This window comes from Beta vulgaris, chromosome 2, assembly GCF_026745355.1.
Source record: "Beta vulgaris subsp. vulgaris cultivar EL10 chromosome 2, EL10.2, whole genome shotgun sequence".
NCBI lineage: Eukaryota > Viridiplantae > Streptophyta > Magnoliopsida > Caryophyllales > Amaranthaceae > Beta > Beta vulgaris.
In genome coordinates, this window is record NC_079203.1 from 7594689 (window position 1) to 7612419 (window position 17731).

A 17731-nucleotide genomic window follows, 5' to 3' on the forward strand; every position below is an offset into this window, starting at 1 on the left:
ATCTTCAGTATCTTGAACCTCTCCCATCTTTTTCTTCAGAAGTGCATCAGTAGCTTGGTTCTCCTTAATCTCATCGTACACATCTGGTTGCAATGTAAGGGAGTTAAGCTGTGCTCCAACTCGGACAAGTTCGACACCAAAATTCTGAAATTCATCTCTAAGTAATCTTCTCGAAAGTGTTGTGTACAATGAGTGAGAAGATTTCCTGCTAAGCGCATCAGCGACAACATTGGCCTTGCCTTCATGGTATTGAATCTCCATATCATAATCCTTAATCAGCTCTAACCATCTTCTTTGTCTCATGTTCAACTCTTTTTGCTTGAAGATATACTTGAGGCTTTTATGATCAGAGTATATTTTGAATGAAGTACCAAGCAAATAGTGACGCCAAATTTTAAGAGCAAAGACTACAACAGCTAATTCAAGATCATGTGTGGGGTAGTTGCCTCATGAACTTTTAATTGTCTAGACGCATAAGCTACAACTTTCTGTTTCTGCATAAGCACACATCCAAGGCCATTTCTCGAAGCATCTGTATACACCTCGTAGTCTTGATCCCATTAGGTAAAGTTAAGACTGGAGCTGTAGTAAGACGCTCCTTCAACGTCTGAAAAGCCTTCTCACAATCATCATTCCATTCATACTTGGTGCACTTCTTCATCAAACTTGTCAATGGGCGAGCTATTTTGGAAAAATCTTTCACGAATCTCCTATAGTAGCCAGCTAGACCAAGGAAGCTGCGAATTTCAGTCACATTCTTCGGAGTAGACCATTCAGAAACCGCTTGAATTTTAGATGGATCAACTGAAACACCCTCCTTAGAAATGATATGACCCAGAAAAGCCACTTTCTCGAGCCAGAATTCACATTTGGAGAACTTTGCATACAAGTGATTTTCTCTCAGTATTTGCAAAACAGCACGGAGGTGCTCTTCATGTTCACTCGCATTCTTTGAATAAATCAATATATCATCAATAAACACAACAACGAATTTATCCAAATAAGCTCTGAAACCCTGTTCATTAAATCCATGAACACCGCTGGAGCATTAGTCAAGCCAAAGGGCATAACTGTAAACTCATAGTGTCCATAACGGGTACGAAAAGCCGTCTTTGGGATATCTTTATCTGCAACACGAAGCTGATGGTAACCTGATCTCAAGTCGATCTTAGAGAATACTCCTGCACCGGCCAACTGATCAAACAAGTCATCTATCCTTGGCAATGGATACTTGTTTTTCACAGTGACGTTATTGAGTTCTCTGTAGTCAATACATAATCGTAGGGTACCATCCTTCTTCTTCACGAAAAGAACTGGTGCACCCCAAGGTGATACACTAGGTCGAATGTAGCCTTTATCTAGCAACTCTTCTAATTGAGTTTTCAGTTCTCTCATCTCAGCAGGCGCCATTCGATAAGGTGGCTTAGATATAGGTCCCATTCCAGGTACCAAATCGATGTTAAATTCCACATCACGCTTTGGAGGCATATTAAGAATATCATCTGGAAACACATCTTGATACTCATTCACAACTGGGACATCTCCGAGCTGTGGTCTTTCCTTACTAATATCATGAATATGGCAAAGGTACATAGGGCATCCCTTCCTTAAATAAGACTTTAATGTAAGAGCAGAAATAATCTTCACTGGACGGCGACTATAAAGCACATGAACACCCTTATGACTCTCTATTGTTACTTTTTGTTTCGGACAGTCTATCTTGGCTTTATACTTTTCTAGCCAGTCCATCCCTAGTATTATATCAAAATCTTTCAAAGGAAAAACTATTAGGTCAGCGAATAAGGTAGTTTCACCATAAGCTATAGGGACATCTAAATACATCTTATTACACGTGACACTTAGACCAGAAGGAATAGAAATATCGGCCTCACAAGGTGTGACACTTTTTAAGTTTAACCTTTTTGCAAAAGTTTCAGATATAAATGAATGTGATGCACCTGAATCAAATAGAACGTAGGCAGGTGTAAAATAGATAGAGAAAGTACCGGTCACTGCATTTCCCTGGTTATCTGCATCTGCTTGCTTAAGATGATTAAGGTTGCCCGTGTTCTTTTTCTCAAGACTTCTCTTAGCCTGAGCAGCATTAGCCGTTCCTGTGCTACGGTTTGTAGCTGCAGAAGTAGTTGGGCGATTACTAGCTGTACTAGCAGTGGGTGTCCTCAACACCTCATAGTTGCGGCCAATCTTAGCATCATGGTTAGTGAAACACTCATAAGCTCTATGCCCCTCCTTCTTGCAATAATTACACGTCACCTTATTGCCTTCACAATCCCTCCCTGGATGATTGTTTTCACATCTTTTGCAGAAATAACGACGAACAGGTCCTGGGTTGTTTTGAGATTGTGATTGGCACTGGGCTTGGCTACGGGGCTGAAACGAACTCTGAGCACTCCTTGAGGCTTGTTGACTCTGACCTCCTCTATTGAAGTTAACCCTAGAACCCCGATTATCAATGTTTCTGCTCTTATTTTGACTAAAGTTATTACCCTTATCCCATTGTTGGGTACTTTCTTTTGTAGGAGCTTTCACCTTTTCTGCGGCTTTCCTTCTCTCCTTGATTCTCTCGGCATTGCTAGCACGAGTATAAACTTCGTTCAAGGTCGTGAAATCGGCCGCTCCCATATTGCTAAGAAGTTCAAGATCAAGTTTTTCCCCTGAATTTCGAGTGATTAATTCAATTAAATAATATTAAAATTCTATAGAAAATTCGGCAAAGTTCCGTTTGAAAAATGGACTGCCTAAAATTTAATTTAGGACTCGCGTCCGAATTTTAAACCTGTTTCAACAAATCAGCAATCCAAAATCCAAATTCCCAACAACTCCACCCATTTCAAATACCAAAAATTCCGTATAACTACTCGAAATCCAAACGTGTTATTCCACGATTATTACGAGAATAATCGCTAAGGAAGAACTACCTGCACCAAAACTAAATTAAAGCTTATTTTAAACTATTACAACCCAACCGAATAAAGATTTAGGTGGATTAATATTTACAACCCTAAGTCTCAAAATATTGATTATATATAAGAAATGCACCAGAACAGAACTATTATAATTATATTTACGCAAAATAGTGGACGTTGCTCTCCGCCCATACCCCGACTCTAAGCCTTCATGTACCTGCATATATCAAGCATGTAGTATCAGCCAAACAGGCTGAGCAAGATTCAATACTGTAAAGCCAAATACATATGCAGGTAGGATGCATTAATTATATCCTACAAATCATTCACTTTTGCAATCCCAATACTAAATAAAACATTGTAAAACATTTTTCTTCATTTCTTTTCCAAACCAAATACTTTTTTATTTCTCTGCTAAACCGTTTCTTTCAGAATCTTAGAATCATAAATCTATGGAATGGAACGAACTTTATTTCCCATTGGGCTAGCTAGGCCCTCCGGGTAACTATTAGACAAAGACCCCTAGTGTGCACACCCCACAAACGGTCAAACCGTAGCAGAAGATCTAAGTCTGAGGTACTGATCAACGTACCCCCAACTATTCTGTAATGTCGAGACGATCCCGACAAAGTTCCAATTCCTTGAGACACCATAAAGGCAATCCCAACCAGTTTAAAAACATAAAACTATCCATAAATCTTTTCTGTAACTATTTTATAATTCAAGGTTTGAAAACAAACTATCCGTATTAGGAGGAACATCCTCCTATTCAAACCAATCTCAACTCAAGAGAGATACATACCTTTATAATCGTTTCTCGTAAATATGAAATTTTAGTTGAAATCTTATCTTTTGTAGACCTTTCTTGTAACTATTAAAGATTTAAGTAAGGAATCTTACCTTTTAAACTATATCAAACCAACTAGCTCAGTCAATACGGCTCCTCAATGAAACCGGAATCTACAATATAAATGTGTGTACTTCGTAAGTAAAAGACTTGGATACAACTAACTCTAGTTCACAAAGCCATCAACCTTTTAATTTCACATAAAACATCAAACAAACATATCATGTTCTTTACCATATAAATGACTTTCATGTTCTAACGTCTAACTCAAACGTCTAACTAAAACCTTACCAAATTAATCAAAATCATCTTACTTTATATAAAATCAACATTAAAGAATCATATGTTCATATGGTAACTCAAAAGTTCATTATGAAGCAATTATATGAAAAGTAGAGTTTTAAATCAACTATATAAAATATGAAATTTGAACAGAAACTTAATATGAGCATAACTTTCTCCTACGAAGTCCAAATCAAGCGTTTCTTGAGCCTATCTTGAGTAAAATTTCAATACCAACAACTTTTGTGAAATAGTATTTTTGCTAAAAACACCGGTAAACTGCCTAAAAACACAAAATACGAACCTGAACTGGTAATTCTACGAATTACAGCACACTATATTCAATTCACTTGAACATTAACAAGCTTCCTACTATTCTAAACTAACTATTAAACTCATGAATGAACATTCAACTCAATAAATTCCACACCCAAACTCTAAAATCAAAAACCCCAATTCAATTTCAATCTAAAAACCCTAACTTCATAATTTTAAAAGAAAACTTAAATTAGTTGAGGAATTCATCTTACCCACTAATATAGAGATTGGGGATGAGAAATAACTTGCAAACCCCCTAATTCGAGCACAAATGCTCCAAATTACAGCAACAGACGCCCCCCTTTTCTTCCTTGCGCGCCTACTTCTATGGTGTCACCTCTAGTGGCGGTTGTGGTTGTGTCGTCGGCAACGGTGGTGGTTGTGATGAAGGAAGAATGTTAAAGATTTTGAGAGAAGAAGATGGTGAAGAGGTGAAGATGGTGAAGAGGTTAACGGTGGTGAAGCAGTTTGAATGTCGTTCTTTTGTTGTTTTGTTTTTTTTTCTTTCCTTTTTCTTTTCTTGTGTTTTTTTTTTCCCTTTTCCCCTTCTTACATATATGTGAATAATTTCCTCTTAACTATTATAGTTAAATTACTTACTAAACTTGTCCCACTATAAGCATATAATATTATTTAAAAATAATTGCTAAAGATAAATGAATTTAATTATTAAATAAACTAAAATATATAATATAGTTAATAAAATAGATAATAAACTGTTTCAAAAATCGAGGTGTTACATACGCTCCCCTGGTAGATTTTTCACCCACGCATCTCTCCAGAACTTCACTTTCCGACCATTCCCCACAACCCATCTAACACCTGCTTTTAACATCTCACGGGTATAACTCGCATTTTGTGGAACCTTAGCCTCCCAAAAATCGGATCTTGGGAAATATTTCCCCTTCAATACCGTTGCAGCAAAGGAAGATGGATTAGTGACAATTCTCCAACATTGTTTAGCCAACAAAGCTGTATTAAAAGAGCTCAAATCAGGAAAGCCAAGTCTTCTGTTATCCTTTGACTTGGACATCTTATCCCAACTTATAAGAGGTAACTTTTTTCTGCTATCTTTTTGTCCCCACCAAAAGTTTCGACAGAGAAATATCATATTATTGATGATCTCTTCTAGAAGCTTAAAACATTGCATGGCATACATGGGAATAGCCTGGACCACTGCTTTCACAAGCACTTCTCGTCCTGCGCTTGACAAGTATCTCTCTTTCCAACCCTTAATCTTCTTCCACACCCGGTCTTGAATTATCTGGAAAACAACCTTCTTAGATCTTCCTATGAAAGTATGAAGCCTAAGATATTTTTCGTGTTCATGAACAGCCGTAAAGTTTAACTTCGATTGAAGCTAAGCATATTCTGCAGATTTTCACTGACATTCCGACTGAAGCAGACCATCGATTTTTCCAGATTAATTTTTTGACCCGACGCTACTTCATAAGATGTGAGTTTATCGATGATTGCCTCGGCTTCATTATGACATGCTCTAGTAAATAGCAGACTATCATCATCAAAAAAGAGATGAGATATGGGAGGAACATGTCTTCCAATTTTCACACCATGGATCAATTTTTTTGCCTCCGCATCTCGCAATAGGGCAGAGAAACCTTCCGCACATAAAAGGAAAAGAAAAGGAGATATGGGGTCTCCCTGCCTCAATCCTCTTCCAGGGAAAAATAAACCTGAGATGGAAAGCCATTAAACAGAATAGAGTAGGATACAGTAGAAATACATCTCGTGATTAAATCAACAAAACTTGTAGCAAATCCCAGCTGAGTCATCATTCTCCGAATAAACTCCCACTCCACCCTATCATACGCCTTACTCATATCAAGTTTCATAGCCATAAACCCCTTGACACCCCTCTTTTTTTTCCTCAGATAATGAAATAATTCATAAGCTACAAGCACGTTATCTGTAATAAGCCTCCCTGGCAATGTTGTTAAAATCGAGATTCTAGTATGAATCGAAAACAACCTTTAGAATTGAATCGTAAAATCGAATCATAGAATCGTAAGTTTCTACAAACATGTATAATCAAGATATTGCACTCAATCGTCATTGAATATGCTAAAATTATAAGTGAAAAGACCTAAAAATTGGAAAAAATAGTTCTTTACCCACTATATTGGCAATAATTAACAATATATATCTTTTATTTTCTTTGTTAACATGATTTAAACTTGCAAGGTTTTCGCTAGTCAACAGAAATGTATAGAATCGTCTAGAATCGCGAATCGAATCGCCTACCATATGTTGAATCGTAAAATCGTAAGATTTTAAGATTTGAATCGCGATTTTAATAACTTTGCTCCCTGGAACAAAGGCACTCTAAGATTCACTAATGATAGAAGGTAAGACCAATTTTACTCTATTAGACACAACTTCGGAAACTAACTTATACAAAACATTACATAAGCTAATCGGTCGATAGTCTTTAGTTGTTTGGCATACCTTCTTTTTTTGGGATAAGGACAACGTGAGTGTTGTTTATTTGAGCTACATGGCCTCTGTTGTTCAATATATTCAGCACATAAGAAATTACTTCCTCACCTACAGTTGGCCAATAAGTTTTATAAAACAGTGCGGGCATGCCTCGGGGCTCAGGGCTTTCGTGGGATGCATTTGTTTTAGAGCACTTCGAACCTCCTCCCTCGTATAAGGGGCTACGAGAGCCATGTTCATCTCCTCTGTAACCTTCATTGGCACCTTATCAATCACCTGGTTCATCTTTGCTTCACCATTAGCTTCAAAGAGTCTGGTAAAATAATCCACAAAAACTGCCTTTGCTTCATCTTCATCCGTTCTCCAAACACCTCCATCGTCAAACACCCCTTTTATCGTATTCCTATGTCTTCTGTCATTGGCTTTTTTGTGAAAAAAGGTCATGTTTTTGTCCTCCTCTTTAAGCCAGTATTGTCTACTACGATGAGCCCAAATAGTTTCTTCCCTCTATTCAATCTCATCGAGTTCCGCATCAACTTTTTTGATTTCAGCTAATGTGTCTTCTGTAGCAGGCAAGCTTATTAATTCTTTTAGCTGCATTCGGGGTGGTATTCCACTAAGCTACCACCTTTCCCTCATGCGAGAAACAGGCAACACCAGCTCAGAGGCTAGGTACAAGGCTAAACAATACAAAATTAAATGCCCAACATATTGTTGGGATGAGGATTTGAACCCTGGGCAATGCCCTGGAATTCGGGGTGGTATTCCACTAAGCTACCACCTTTCCCTCATGCACTCTAAGTGTATGTCTGATGAATATACTATTTATTATTATTATTATTATAATAATAATAATAATAATAATAATAATAATAATAATAATAATAATAATAATAATAATAATAATAATAATAATAATAATAATAGGGTAATGCTAAATGCAGCCATTAGGGCTGCATATAAGCATTTAATACCTTTCCTAAACTAGTATAAAGTTGGTTATTTATGACAAAAAGCATGCATTTATCAAGGTCATTAATGCTTGTTTTACAAAATAATTTCCATTTATAGGTTCTTATATGCAGCCCTAAGGGCTGCATTTAGCTTTTCCCATAATAATAATAATAATAATAATAATAATAATAATAATAATAATAATAATAATAATAATAATAATAATAATAATAATAAATTATACGAAAGTATAAATTAAGCAAAATACTAGATAAGGAAAGTGGAATTTTAACAACTACGACCCTCTTTATTTAGACGGAAGTTTTTATACAAGGGTTGTTTGAGTGAATGAATTAATTAAACAGTTTTTTCACCAAGTACCCCCGAGTTTTCAAAAAATTCACCTGGTACCCTCCATGTTTTCAAAATTCACCAGGTACCCCTAAGTTTTAAACTAATACGTGGGGTACCCTTAAATACCCTTAATGACTAACGGCGTTAACCACCGTTAGTCATTAACCCTAATTTTCTATTTTAAAGCCTAATTAACCCCCTAATGCTAACCCTAATCCTAACTCTTAACCTAATCCTAAAGCCTAAACCTAACCCTAACCACCCCTCCCCCACACTCCCACCACCCCTGCAGCCTCCCCCACCCCGTCGACACCCCCTCCCCCACCCCCACAGCCCCTCCTCCCCTACCCCGTTCCCACCCCCACTCTCCTCGATTTCCCCACCCCCTCCCCACCATCTTTCTCGGCACATCCCACCCTAAGTCCCGAAGATTGTCGGCGGCGTAGACGAACCTATGGGCAGCGAAGATCGACAGCGGCGTGTGGGAAATCGAGGAGAGTGGGGGAAATCTGGGGAGCAACGAAAATCGACGGGTGGGGAAACCTGGGCAGCGACGAGGTGGGGGAATCGACGGGGTGGGGGAAATCTGGGGAGCAACGAAAATCGACGGCGGTGATAGGGGAGGGGCTGTGACGGTCGAGCGGCGGTGGAGGGGTAGGGGGTGTGGAGGGGGAGGGGTTGCGACGGTCGAGCGGCGGTGGAGGGGTAGGGAGGGGGGGAGGCTACATTGGTGGTGGGAGGGTGGGGGTGGGGGGGGAGGCTCAGGGTGGTGGGAGGGTGGGGCGTGGGGGGGGGGGGAGGGTGGCGGGGCTGGGGTGGGGAGGGGTGGAGGTGGGGGAGGCTACAAAGGTGGTTAGGGTTAGGGTTTAGGATTAGGGTAAGGCTAAGGGTTATGATTAGAGTTAGCATTAGGGGGTTAATTAAGCTTTAAAACAGAAACTTAGGGTTACATGGTGAATTTTGAAAACATAGAAGGTACCAGCAGAATTTTTTGAAAACTCGGAGGTACTTGGTGAAAAAACCGTTAATTAAATTGAACTAAATTGACCCTTGAAGAAAAGGAAAAATTATTCCAACACTAAACTCGTCAGTAGTCAGATAAACCCTAAACCCTCCATTGTCATCTTCTCTCTCCTCTCTACATCTAATCACTTCCTTCAGTTTCCGAATTCTGAATTAGGGTTTCCACCTCTTTCCGCCATTAATCTTATTCAAAATCACACTTGTACCAGAAAATGTTGAGAAGAAACATACGATTGAGGAGAGAGTATCTCTACAGAAAAAGCTTAGAAGGCAAAGAGCGTTTGTTGTATGATAAGAAACGCAAAATTAGAGAAGCTCTTGAAGGTTTTTTTTTTCCTTTAATTTTCCTTTAATTTTGTTTTTCTGGATTGCAATTGATTGACTTATCTTTGATTAATTTAACAGAGGGGAAGCCAATTCCAACGGAGTTGAGAAATGAAGAAGCATCGCTCCGCCAAGAAATCGACCTCGAAGATGATTACACTGCTAGTATGTACATTTTTCATCTACCTATTGCTTTGATTTTAATGAGGAATAAGAATTTGAGCTGTCAAATATGTCGTGTCTATTTCGTTTTCGTGTCATTTACTAATCTGTGTCAAAAAACTTCAACACTAGCTCGACTGTTTAACTAATCGCGTTGAAACCCCTTGACACTAACCCGACCCATTTAACTGAGCGGTTACCTGTGTCGACCCATTTTAACCTATTATGAGGAATTAGAAGAAGAATGCTTTTTTGCTATGCTTTTCCATACATACGCTTGTATCATCTTATGACGGCTCATGTTTGCCGACCCCAAATCATTATCGGACTGAGGCTTTGTTGTTGTTGTGAAGTCGTATCATCTTACCTTTGTTAGTAATTTTTAAGGAAGGTAAAGCTTTCGCTTTTGTGTCTGCTTTGAGTTGAATTGAGAGGATCCTTAAGCATAATGTGTGGTTTTATTTGAGGACTTGTTCAAGCAGATTCCACCCTTGTATCTTCTTAGTTATTTAGAGAAAAAAGATGAAACTTTGGAGGGTGCTCTTGAGAATATCAATGTGAAAATGAAATTTGCATTCTATTATTTGAAGTTCCATCCTTTTGGAGTTAGGCTTGGATTTGGGTACTGAATTTTTACCTATCTAATCGTTTGACTACAGAACAGCTACTTCTGTCGACATTTTAGGTAAAAGGTATTTTTATATGGTAAATTGAGTTTAACATTATTTTCCTCACTATTTCCATTTGAATTAAGAGTTCAGACCAATGCACCTTAGTCCCGTATAATCAAACCCAAATAATTAATCAACTCACTCTTATACAATCTAAGGGACTAGTACATACATGTGAACACTTAATTTATAGGGTACTAGTAAAACAGTGCATCTTGGTCCCTTAGTCCCACTAATCCCTTATAATCAACACCAAATAATGAATCAACTCACTCTTATGAGGAAAAGCTACAATCTACGGGACTAGTACATTTGAACACTTAATTTATAGGGGACCAGTAAAACAATTCACCTTAGTCCCTTGACAATTGGAAAAGAAAATAAATATAATCCTACTAGTACATGTAAACACTGTTGTAATTATGAGGGACTAATAGAACAATGCACCTGATTTGCAAGAATTTTGAAATTTGCGGAGCTTCATTGTAATTGGGCTAACAATTGTTTTGAAATGAATAAATAATAAATTTTAGAAAATCCTGTAAATTAGCAGAGCCTGCTCACATTACTCAGAAGCTAACTGACTTAATGCACCCATCTATCATATGAGTCTAAATGCAACCATACTTGGCTTACTGGTAAAGAATCTCTGTGCTAGAAATTTCAGCTCAAAACCTAATAGTGATCTGTGTATAACCACTGAGTTCGAGTGCAAACCAAGCTCTCCATGTTATCTAAGAAACATCAGGATCATCATTGCCAATCCTAATCAAATTAGCATATAATTTGTTGCTGATGACCTGCACCGCTGCACGTATTGAATGTATTGCTAGACGTGCTCGCCATGTCTTTTTCCACTTAATTACCTGATGCAAAATCGCAGCACTATGAGGAACAAGGAAATTTTTCTCGGATGTGGAAACGGTCCAAAAAAATTTCCATAGACTTTACTTGAAACAGTTCAGGAACCATTTCATGGTACTAAAAGCATGTTTCGTGAAATGAAGCTTGACTTTTTTTGGATGGGATCTTCACTCCATCTAATATTTCTTGATTAATCCTAATTAAGTCAACATGAGTGGTTCATGTATTTCTTTGTGGCTTATATAGTAATTGTGTTTTCATTGTTATGTAGTTCCTAGATCAGTTGTTGATGATGAGTATGCTAAGGCAACTGAGCGAGAACCAAAGATTCTTCTAACAACATCAAGGGATCCTAGTCAACCCCTTACACAATTTACAAAGGTATGTCTCTACTGACCATCCTTTGTTTCTTTCATGCAAGCCTGTCCTTTTGTAGTGTTTGTTCTGATCTAGATATTCTGTTTTGGTAGGAATTGAAGTTTGTCTTTCCTAATGCAGAACGAATGAATAGAGGTGGCCAGGTTGGTTCTTGAACTTGTTTTTCCATTTCTCCTATAAGACCTTGTGATCTAGACTTGGAATACTTTACAAGAAATTTGCTATTCTGCACCGTCCATGGTGTTTGAGTTGTGTTTGCTTTTCGTCTGCTGTAATCGTTTTGTTTACTTACGCTTCATCCCACAAACATTAACTATTGATAGAAGAGAGATGATTTGTAGTACAGAAATCAAAATTGATAGACCAATGTGGAACATTGAAAAACTTCAACTACAAAAATATATGGCAGAATGATTGTACTCATGATTGACTTGCAAGTTGCAGCCATAGGCTTAAGCACTGCGCATGTCCCAACTCCCAAATATGTCCAATCTTGAATGTGTGTCCATGGTAAATTTAAATTAGAAACTTGATTGCCCGAACAAAAGGGGGATATAAAAGGACACTTTGTGGTCATAAAGTGGTAAAGAAGAACAGCATGGCTAGTGGCACTAAACAGTTTGTGTTTCTTGCCATTCTTGTTGGCCTCCAGTGTAACATATTAGCTAATTTCAGGTACTATTTATGAATCTTTTGGGACCTTTAAATGTGGAGCAATATTCTAAGAATCAAGTGTCTTTCTCGACTGATGAAGATATTGGGTGCTTAAACTTTATAAATTCTATAGGCTCCATCAGATTTTTGCTTGTCTTGCTTTTTTATTTTTTTACTGTTCCTCTCTTCTTTCATTGCTTTCTTTCGGAGTGCATTAGCTGACAATAATTACTTTATTACTAGCAAATGCTACAATTTTTATATGATTCTTTTATTACGGTTTTGCTTTTAGGAAATCTTTTCATCTGAACAACCACTCCCTTTTTTTAATTGCTGCAGATTATAAATGAGATAATTGAATCTTGCCGTGCTCGAGAATTTACAGATATTATATTGGTTCATGAGCACCGTGGTGTGCCTGACGGGCTAATTGTTTGTCACTTACCTTTTGGTCCAACTGCATATTTTGGATTACACAATGTGGTAAGTTTCTACTCAGTATTGTACTTGAGGCCCTTCTTACACTTATGAGCCATGACAGGAAGGTTCTTACCAACAATAACTGGCAGGTTACCAGACATGACATCAAGGACAAGAATTCGATTGGAACAATGCCAGGGGTTTATCCACATCTCATTCTCAATAATTTCACAACCAAGGTATGGAATTATTCCAATTTTCTGGTTTTACTTGTGGTTGATTGCTGATAGCAGCTAATATAGGCAGTTCTATTTTTTTAGTTTGAGACTAGCTCCCTACAACAATTTCTGCGTTGTTGAGGCTGAGGTCAATTGCTTGTGCATGATTTTTTGGGCCCCCCTGTCTTATTTAAATAATGTCACTCTATTTGCCGCCCATATTTACTAAACACCGCCCATATCTATACTGTATTATTAACCTACTATAACCACCCCGCCACCACCACCATTGCAGCCACCTCCCTCCTCTCCTTCCTCCTCCCTTCACCTCCTTCCTCCTTCTCCCTTCTTCTCCTTACTTCTCCCACCTCCCTCCTCCTCCTCCCTTCTTCTCCTTCCTCCTCCTCCCTTCTTCCCCTTCATCCTCCACTGGCCCCTGCCCTTTGCAGACCAACCTCCTCCCCTGGCCCCATCCTCCCCTGGCCCCTGTCCTTTGCAACCCTCCTCCTCCTCCCTCTTTCTCCTCCTCTAGCCCCTGCCCTTCACAGCCCACCATCCCCCCGCAACAACGCGGCCACCCTCCTCCTCCCTCCTCGCACTGATCTTCTCTGATTCTCTCGCACCACCATATCCTTCCTCTTCTCCTTCCTCCTTCCTCTTCATTCAACTTTTTTATTTTCACTGTTCACATGGAACTGAACCGTTTTTTCGCTTCCAAATGGAGCATTTTTTTCATTTCCACCATGGTAAAACCGAAAAAATGGTCCCGTTCCACCATGGTGGAACAATCTGTTCTTTCGGTTCCACTATGGTGGAAAGAACAAATGATTCGGTGGAATTGAAAAAATGGTGCAGTTCCATGTCAAAAAGTTCTTACATTTTCGTACTTTGGACGTAAAAGAAAAAATACATAATACGCATAAAAACACAGGCGGTAAATAGCAAGACCCTTTAAAAAAGACCCTGCTTTCGTGATTTCTGCACGAAAAGTGGCATTGTGTAATGCTGCTCGTTACCTAAAGTCAATTGAACCATTTTGTGAATATCGTTTATTGAGAAAATTTCAGTTGTTTCATTCGCTTGCTTAATTATGTTCCTCCCTTTTGTTCAACCAAGTTAGACCGTCATGTTAGCTTTAAGGTGGATACATGATTTAGCAGAGTAGTAGCCTAATTGTCATGGAAAGTGTTATACTAATTACTTGAACGTCCATATATACTCCACTTCCCAATTGAATGCTAGAAGTCCACCAGCTAGAGGTGAACATCTTTGGCAGATGGGGGGTTTGTATTGACATGCCTTGTAGATTTCGGTCATTTCAAAGGTCTTTTAGACCAGAAAAAATGGAGGCCAAATCTTTGCTTCGATAAGTGGATTTTAATTTCTAAGTCAAGGCTTTTGAGGTGTGGACATAGGGACTAGGGTACATTGTGGACACGAGATATTAGTCTTTTTTCTGTTTCTTTGTGGTACATTGTGCATGTAGCAAAAGTCAAAACTGTAAGGATATCTGTTAAATTAAACTGCATTTATGGATACTAAACCTATAAATTTTGGCATGGAGTTTGTAATGTGGATTCAGACATCTGTCCAGTTTGTTCTATTTGTGTGTAAATTTTGTAAACTAGTGAGAATTATGTTTTATGGCTGTGGTCTGCAACTCAAATGTACGGTCATGGGTGGTTCTGTTCAGTCACAAAGCTGATAGTCGGATTCTAGTTTGTGATTTTCCTCTAATGCATTTCGCTCACAATTTAATTGTATGAACTTAAAAGCTGCTAATTTTTTTTTAAATTTTGTTTAATTGTGGTTTTAACCCTTTTCTAGCTAGGGGATCGGACGGCAAGCATCTTAAAGCATCTGTTTCCTGTTCCGAAGCCAGATTCAAAGCGAATTATCACCTTCGCTAACCAGTCTGACTATATCTCATTCAGGTTCGACCGTGCTGGCTTGTTGTTATCTAAATCAAGTTCTGAATAGCTAACCTTTGTAGTAAATGGACATCCCCCAAACCCTTGCACTCCAGCTGTCCATTACTAAAAAAGAACATTTTTTTGCATTTGCGTTTTCCATTCTTTGTTAATAACTTAATTTTGGATTTCTCACATCAGAAGACTTTGAGTGGGTTTGGATAAGGGTTTTGTTGGGAGAATGAGGGAAGGAAAAAGGGGGGAGGGGTGGTGGAGCCATTTGGTTATAACAGGGGAGGTGGCATGGGGCTGCAAGGGAAATTGGGAAGATTCATTCCACTGTTACAAAGATTATAAGGAAAATGCAAGCTCACTCTTCCCTTACTTTCCTTCCTCTTCCCTCTCCTTTCCTCCCTTCCTTTTTCCTCCATGATTGCTAACCAAAGAAATTGTTATTGTTGTATAATGCTTCAAGACATGGAAGGAAATTAAAACACTATGCCAAAACTGGAATATGCTTTGTAATGAAAATTTAACAGTATGCCTGATAAATTGATTGCCTGATGACAAGAGGAGAGGAAAGAATGTAGCTGTTGAAATATTTCATCAAACATGGAAGCACATTTTTATGTATTATATTTTCAATATCTAAGCAAGTGCCTTTGAATATTGAATTTCCAAAGGAGGCTTTCAGTCCTTCCACAAGTGAGTCTAAACTTGCTAAATACAATGAACTTGGTTTATTCTGTGAATTGAATGAGATTGTCTTCATTCTTTGGAGGTGCTAGTGAGTGTTTTCTTATGGGAGGATTATGCCATTAGATAAGGATTCTTTGGTATTTAGTCTGCTTAGAGCCTGAGAGTGGGAAAGAGACCTCCAATGGAGCAGTTCCTAGCAGTAGATTTAGGTTAAAGATGCTTCATTGCTGCAAGATGACCACACAGTAGAATAATTTTTCAAAGTTGTAGACATGAATTTGAGATATGACTGGTGCATGTGAGTTCTTTACCAATATCTCAGTCATTGGCCCTTTAAACAGCTGTCACAAAATCACTTTGCAAATAAATACATTTAAATAGTCTGTACTGATAGTTGCTAAAAAGAGAATTTATGTGCGCTCTACCTTAATCAAAAGCACTGTTGTAAAACTTAAATGTAATCTTATTTCAGGTTAAATAATGATAACTTTCTAGGGAGTAGTAGTTATGTCATACGACCTCTGTTTTTTTTTATGCAGCATTTGCCTTTGGTGAGTGGATTCAAAGAAGCAAATATTTCATCTAAAAAAACGGAAGAAGTATTATCCCTTTTTGGTGGACATTTGGCCCCCCCCCCCCCCCTCTTTTCCCAAAGTGGTGCGATTCTAATGAAAATGTCTACTCCTAAGATAGGAACGGGGGGATCCTCTCTCACTTTATTTTGGACCTCTGATTCATTACTTATATTACTTGCTTGACTATTAATTGCTCTAAATATTGCAGACATCATGTTTATGAAAAACAAGGGGGTCCAAAATCAATTGAACTGAAGGAGATTGGTCCTCGTTTTGAGCTACGACTATATCAGGTGAGCATGGTTGTACTTTGTTCTTGTTTATTGAAAGCAAGCTAACTAAGCTGTGAGCATTGCTGCTTATTATTATGATGATGATCCAAATACTCATGCATATTGCATTTTAGTCATAGGGCCATAAGTGATTCCTTCAGAACCCATTATTATTTATTACTAATAGATCGTGAAAATATAGTCATACGTAAGAGTAACTGAAAAGCTCTTCTGATTTCCCATTAGTTACCTATCAATATTTGAATTCGTTAGTCACCTATCAATATTTGTATTCTGATTTCCCATTAGTCGCCTATCAGTATCTGAATTCTTCAGAGAGAAATATATTTTCCCTTAGACTGACGGTCATCTTGCTCGAAGTAGACCGAGTAAAGAGGCGTCGGAAACTTTCTTTCTAACTAATTCTGTCGCTCCAAAATTTTCAGAATTGATGTTCTGAGTCCTGATCTTGCTTTTCATATTAAAATCATTCCCCTCCAATCCTTGTTATCTGTCCACATACCTCTATTATTTCGTGTTACTAGTTTTGAAGGACTAATACAATATTACTTGTCATTTGAATATAGCCGTGAAATATTACTTGTCTATTTCAAAATCATTACAAACTTTTTCTCAACATGTATTGACAGTGTTGTGTATATAACCATGAAAAAACTGATGAAGTATCCTATTCTAATGGAACTTTAATTTGAATATAGTAGTGACTCTTCCCGTGAGAACATGGTGTTATGTCTGTCAATCTGTGCTATAATGAATTTGTTTGCCTCCCTTAAATGCAGATTAAGCTAGGAACAGTGGAGCAGAAAGAAGCCCAGAATGAATGGGTACTTCGCCCATACATGAATACAACCAAGAAGAGGAAGTTTCTTGGCGATTGATTGCATCCTTTGACCTTCGACATGGTGTAGGCTGTTGCGTTTTTATACTCCTTAAATTAAGGAAAATACAAGCTGTAATTTTCTCTGTGATGCTAATACACTTAGCTTTGGTGCTGGATGCAAATTGATGTTGTAAACAATTTTGACGCAATGAAACATTAAATTCAACATGCTACAAGAAACTGAGAAAATCAAGTTGCCAGATAAACAGGGAGTAATTTCCTGCGCTTTTGTATGTGTTTCTACTCTCTGACCAAGTTGTTCCAACTTCTCTGCGCTTTTCTTCTGAATAAATCTGTTATGTTGCTCTCCAAATATTTATTTTTGTATTTTTTCTTGTGAGGTTATACTTCTTCCATTCTTTTTCAATTGCAATAATTGATTTTTCACGATTATAAATACACAACTTTAACTCTTTATATTTTTATTTACATTTTAGTAAAAAGTATAAGAATTTGATATTTTGAAAGCATATATCAAGGTGAATCTAACAATATCTTAAATAATTTCCTTACGTAACAAT

At 37.9% G+C, this 17731-nt stretch overlaps 1 protein-coding gene across 1 annotated transcript; it reads left to right on the top strand.

Annotated features, from left to right (window-relative positions):
• Window positions 1-9195: 9195 nt before the first annotated feature.
• Window positions 9196-17378, top strand: LOC104887487 (uncharacterized). The gene is made up of 9 exons (XM_010672117.4): window positions 9196-9486; window positions 9568-9651; window positions 11455-11564; window positions 11654-11704; window positions 12555-12698; window positions 12785-12874; window positions 14681-14787; window positions 16246-16330; window positions 17110-17378. Exons 1-9 carry the CDS (start codon window positions 9375-9377, stop codon window positions 17206-17208), a joined length of 882 nt encoding a protein of 293 aa, XP_010670419.1. The 5' UTR covers window positions 9196-9374; the 3' UTR covers window positions 17209-17378.
• Window positions 17379-17731: the final 353 nt, after the last annotated feature.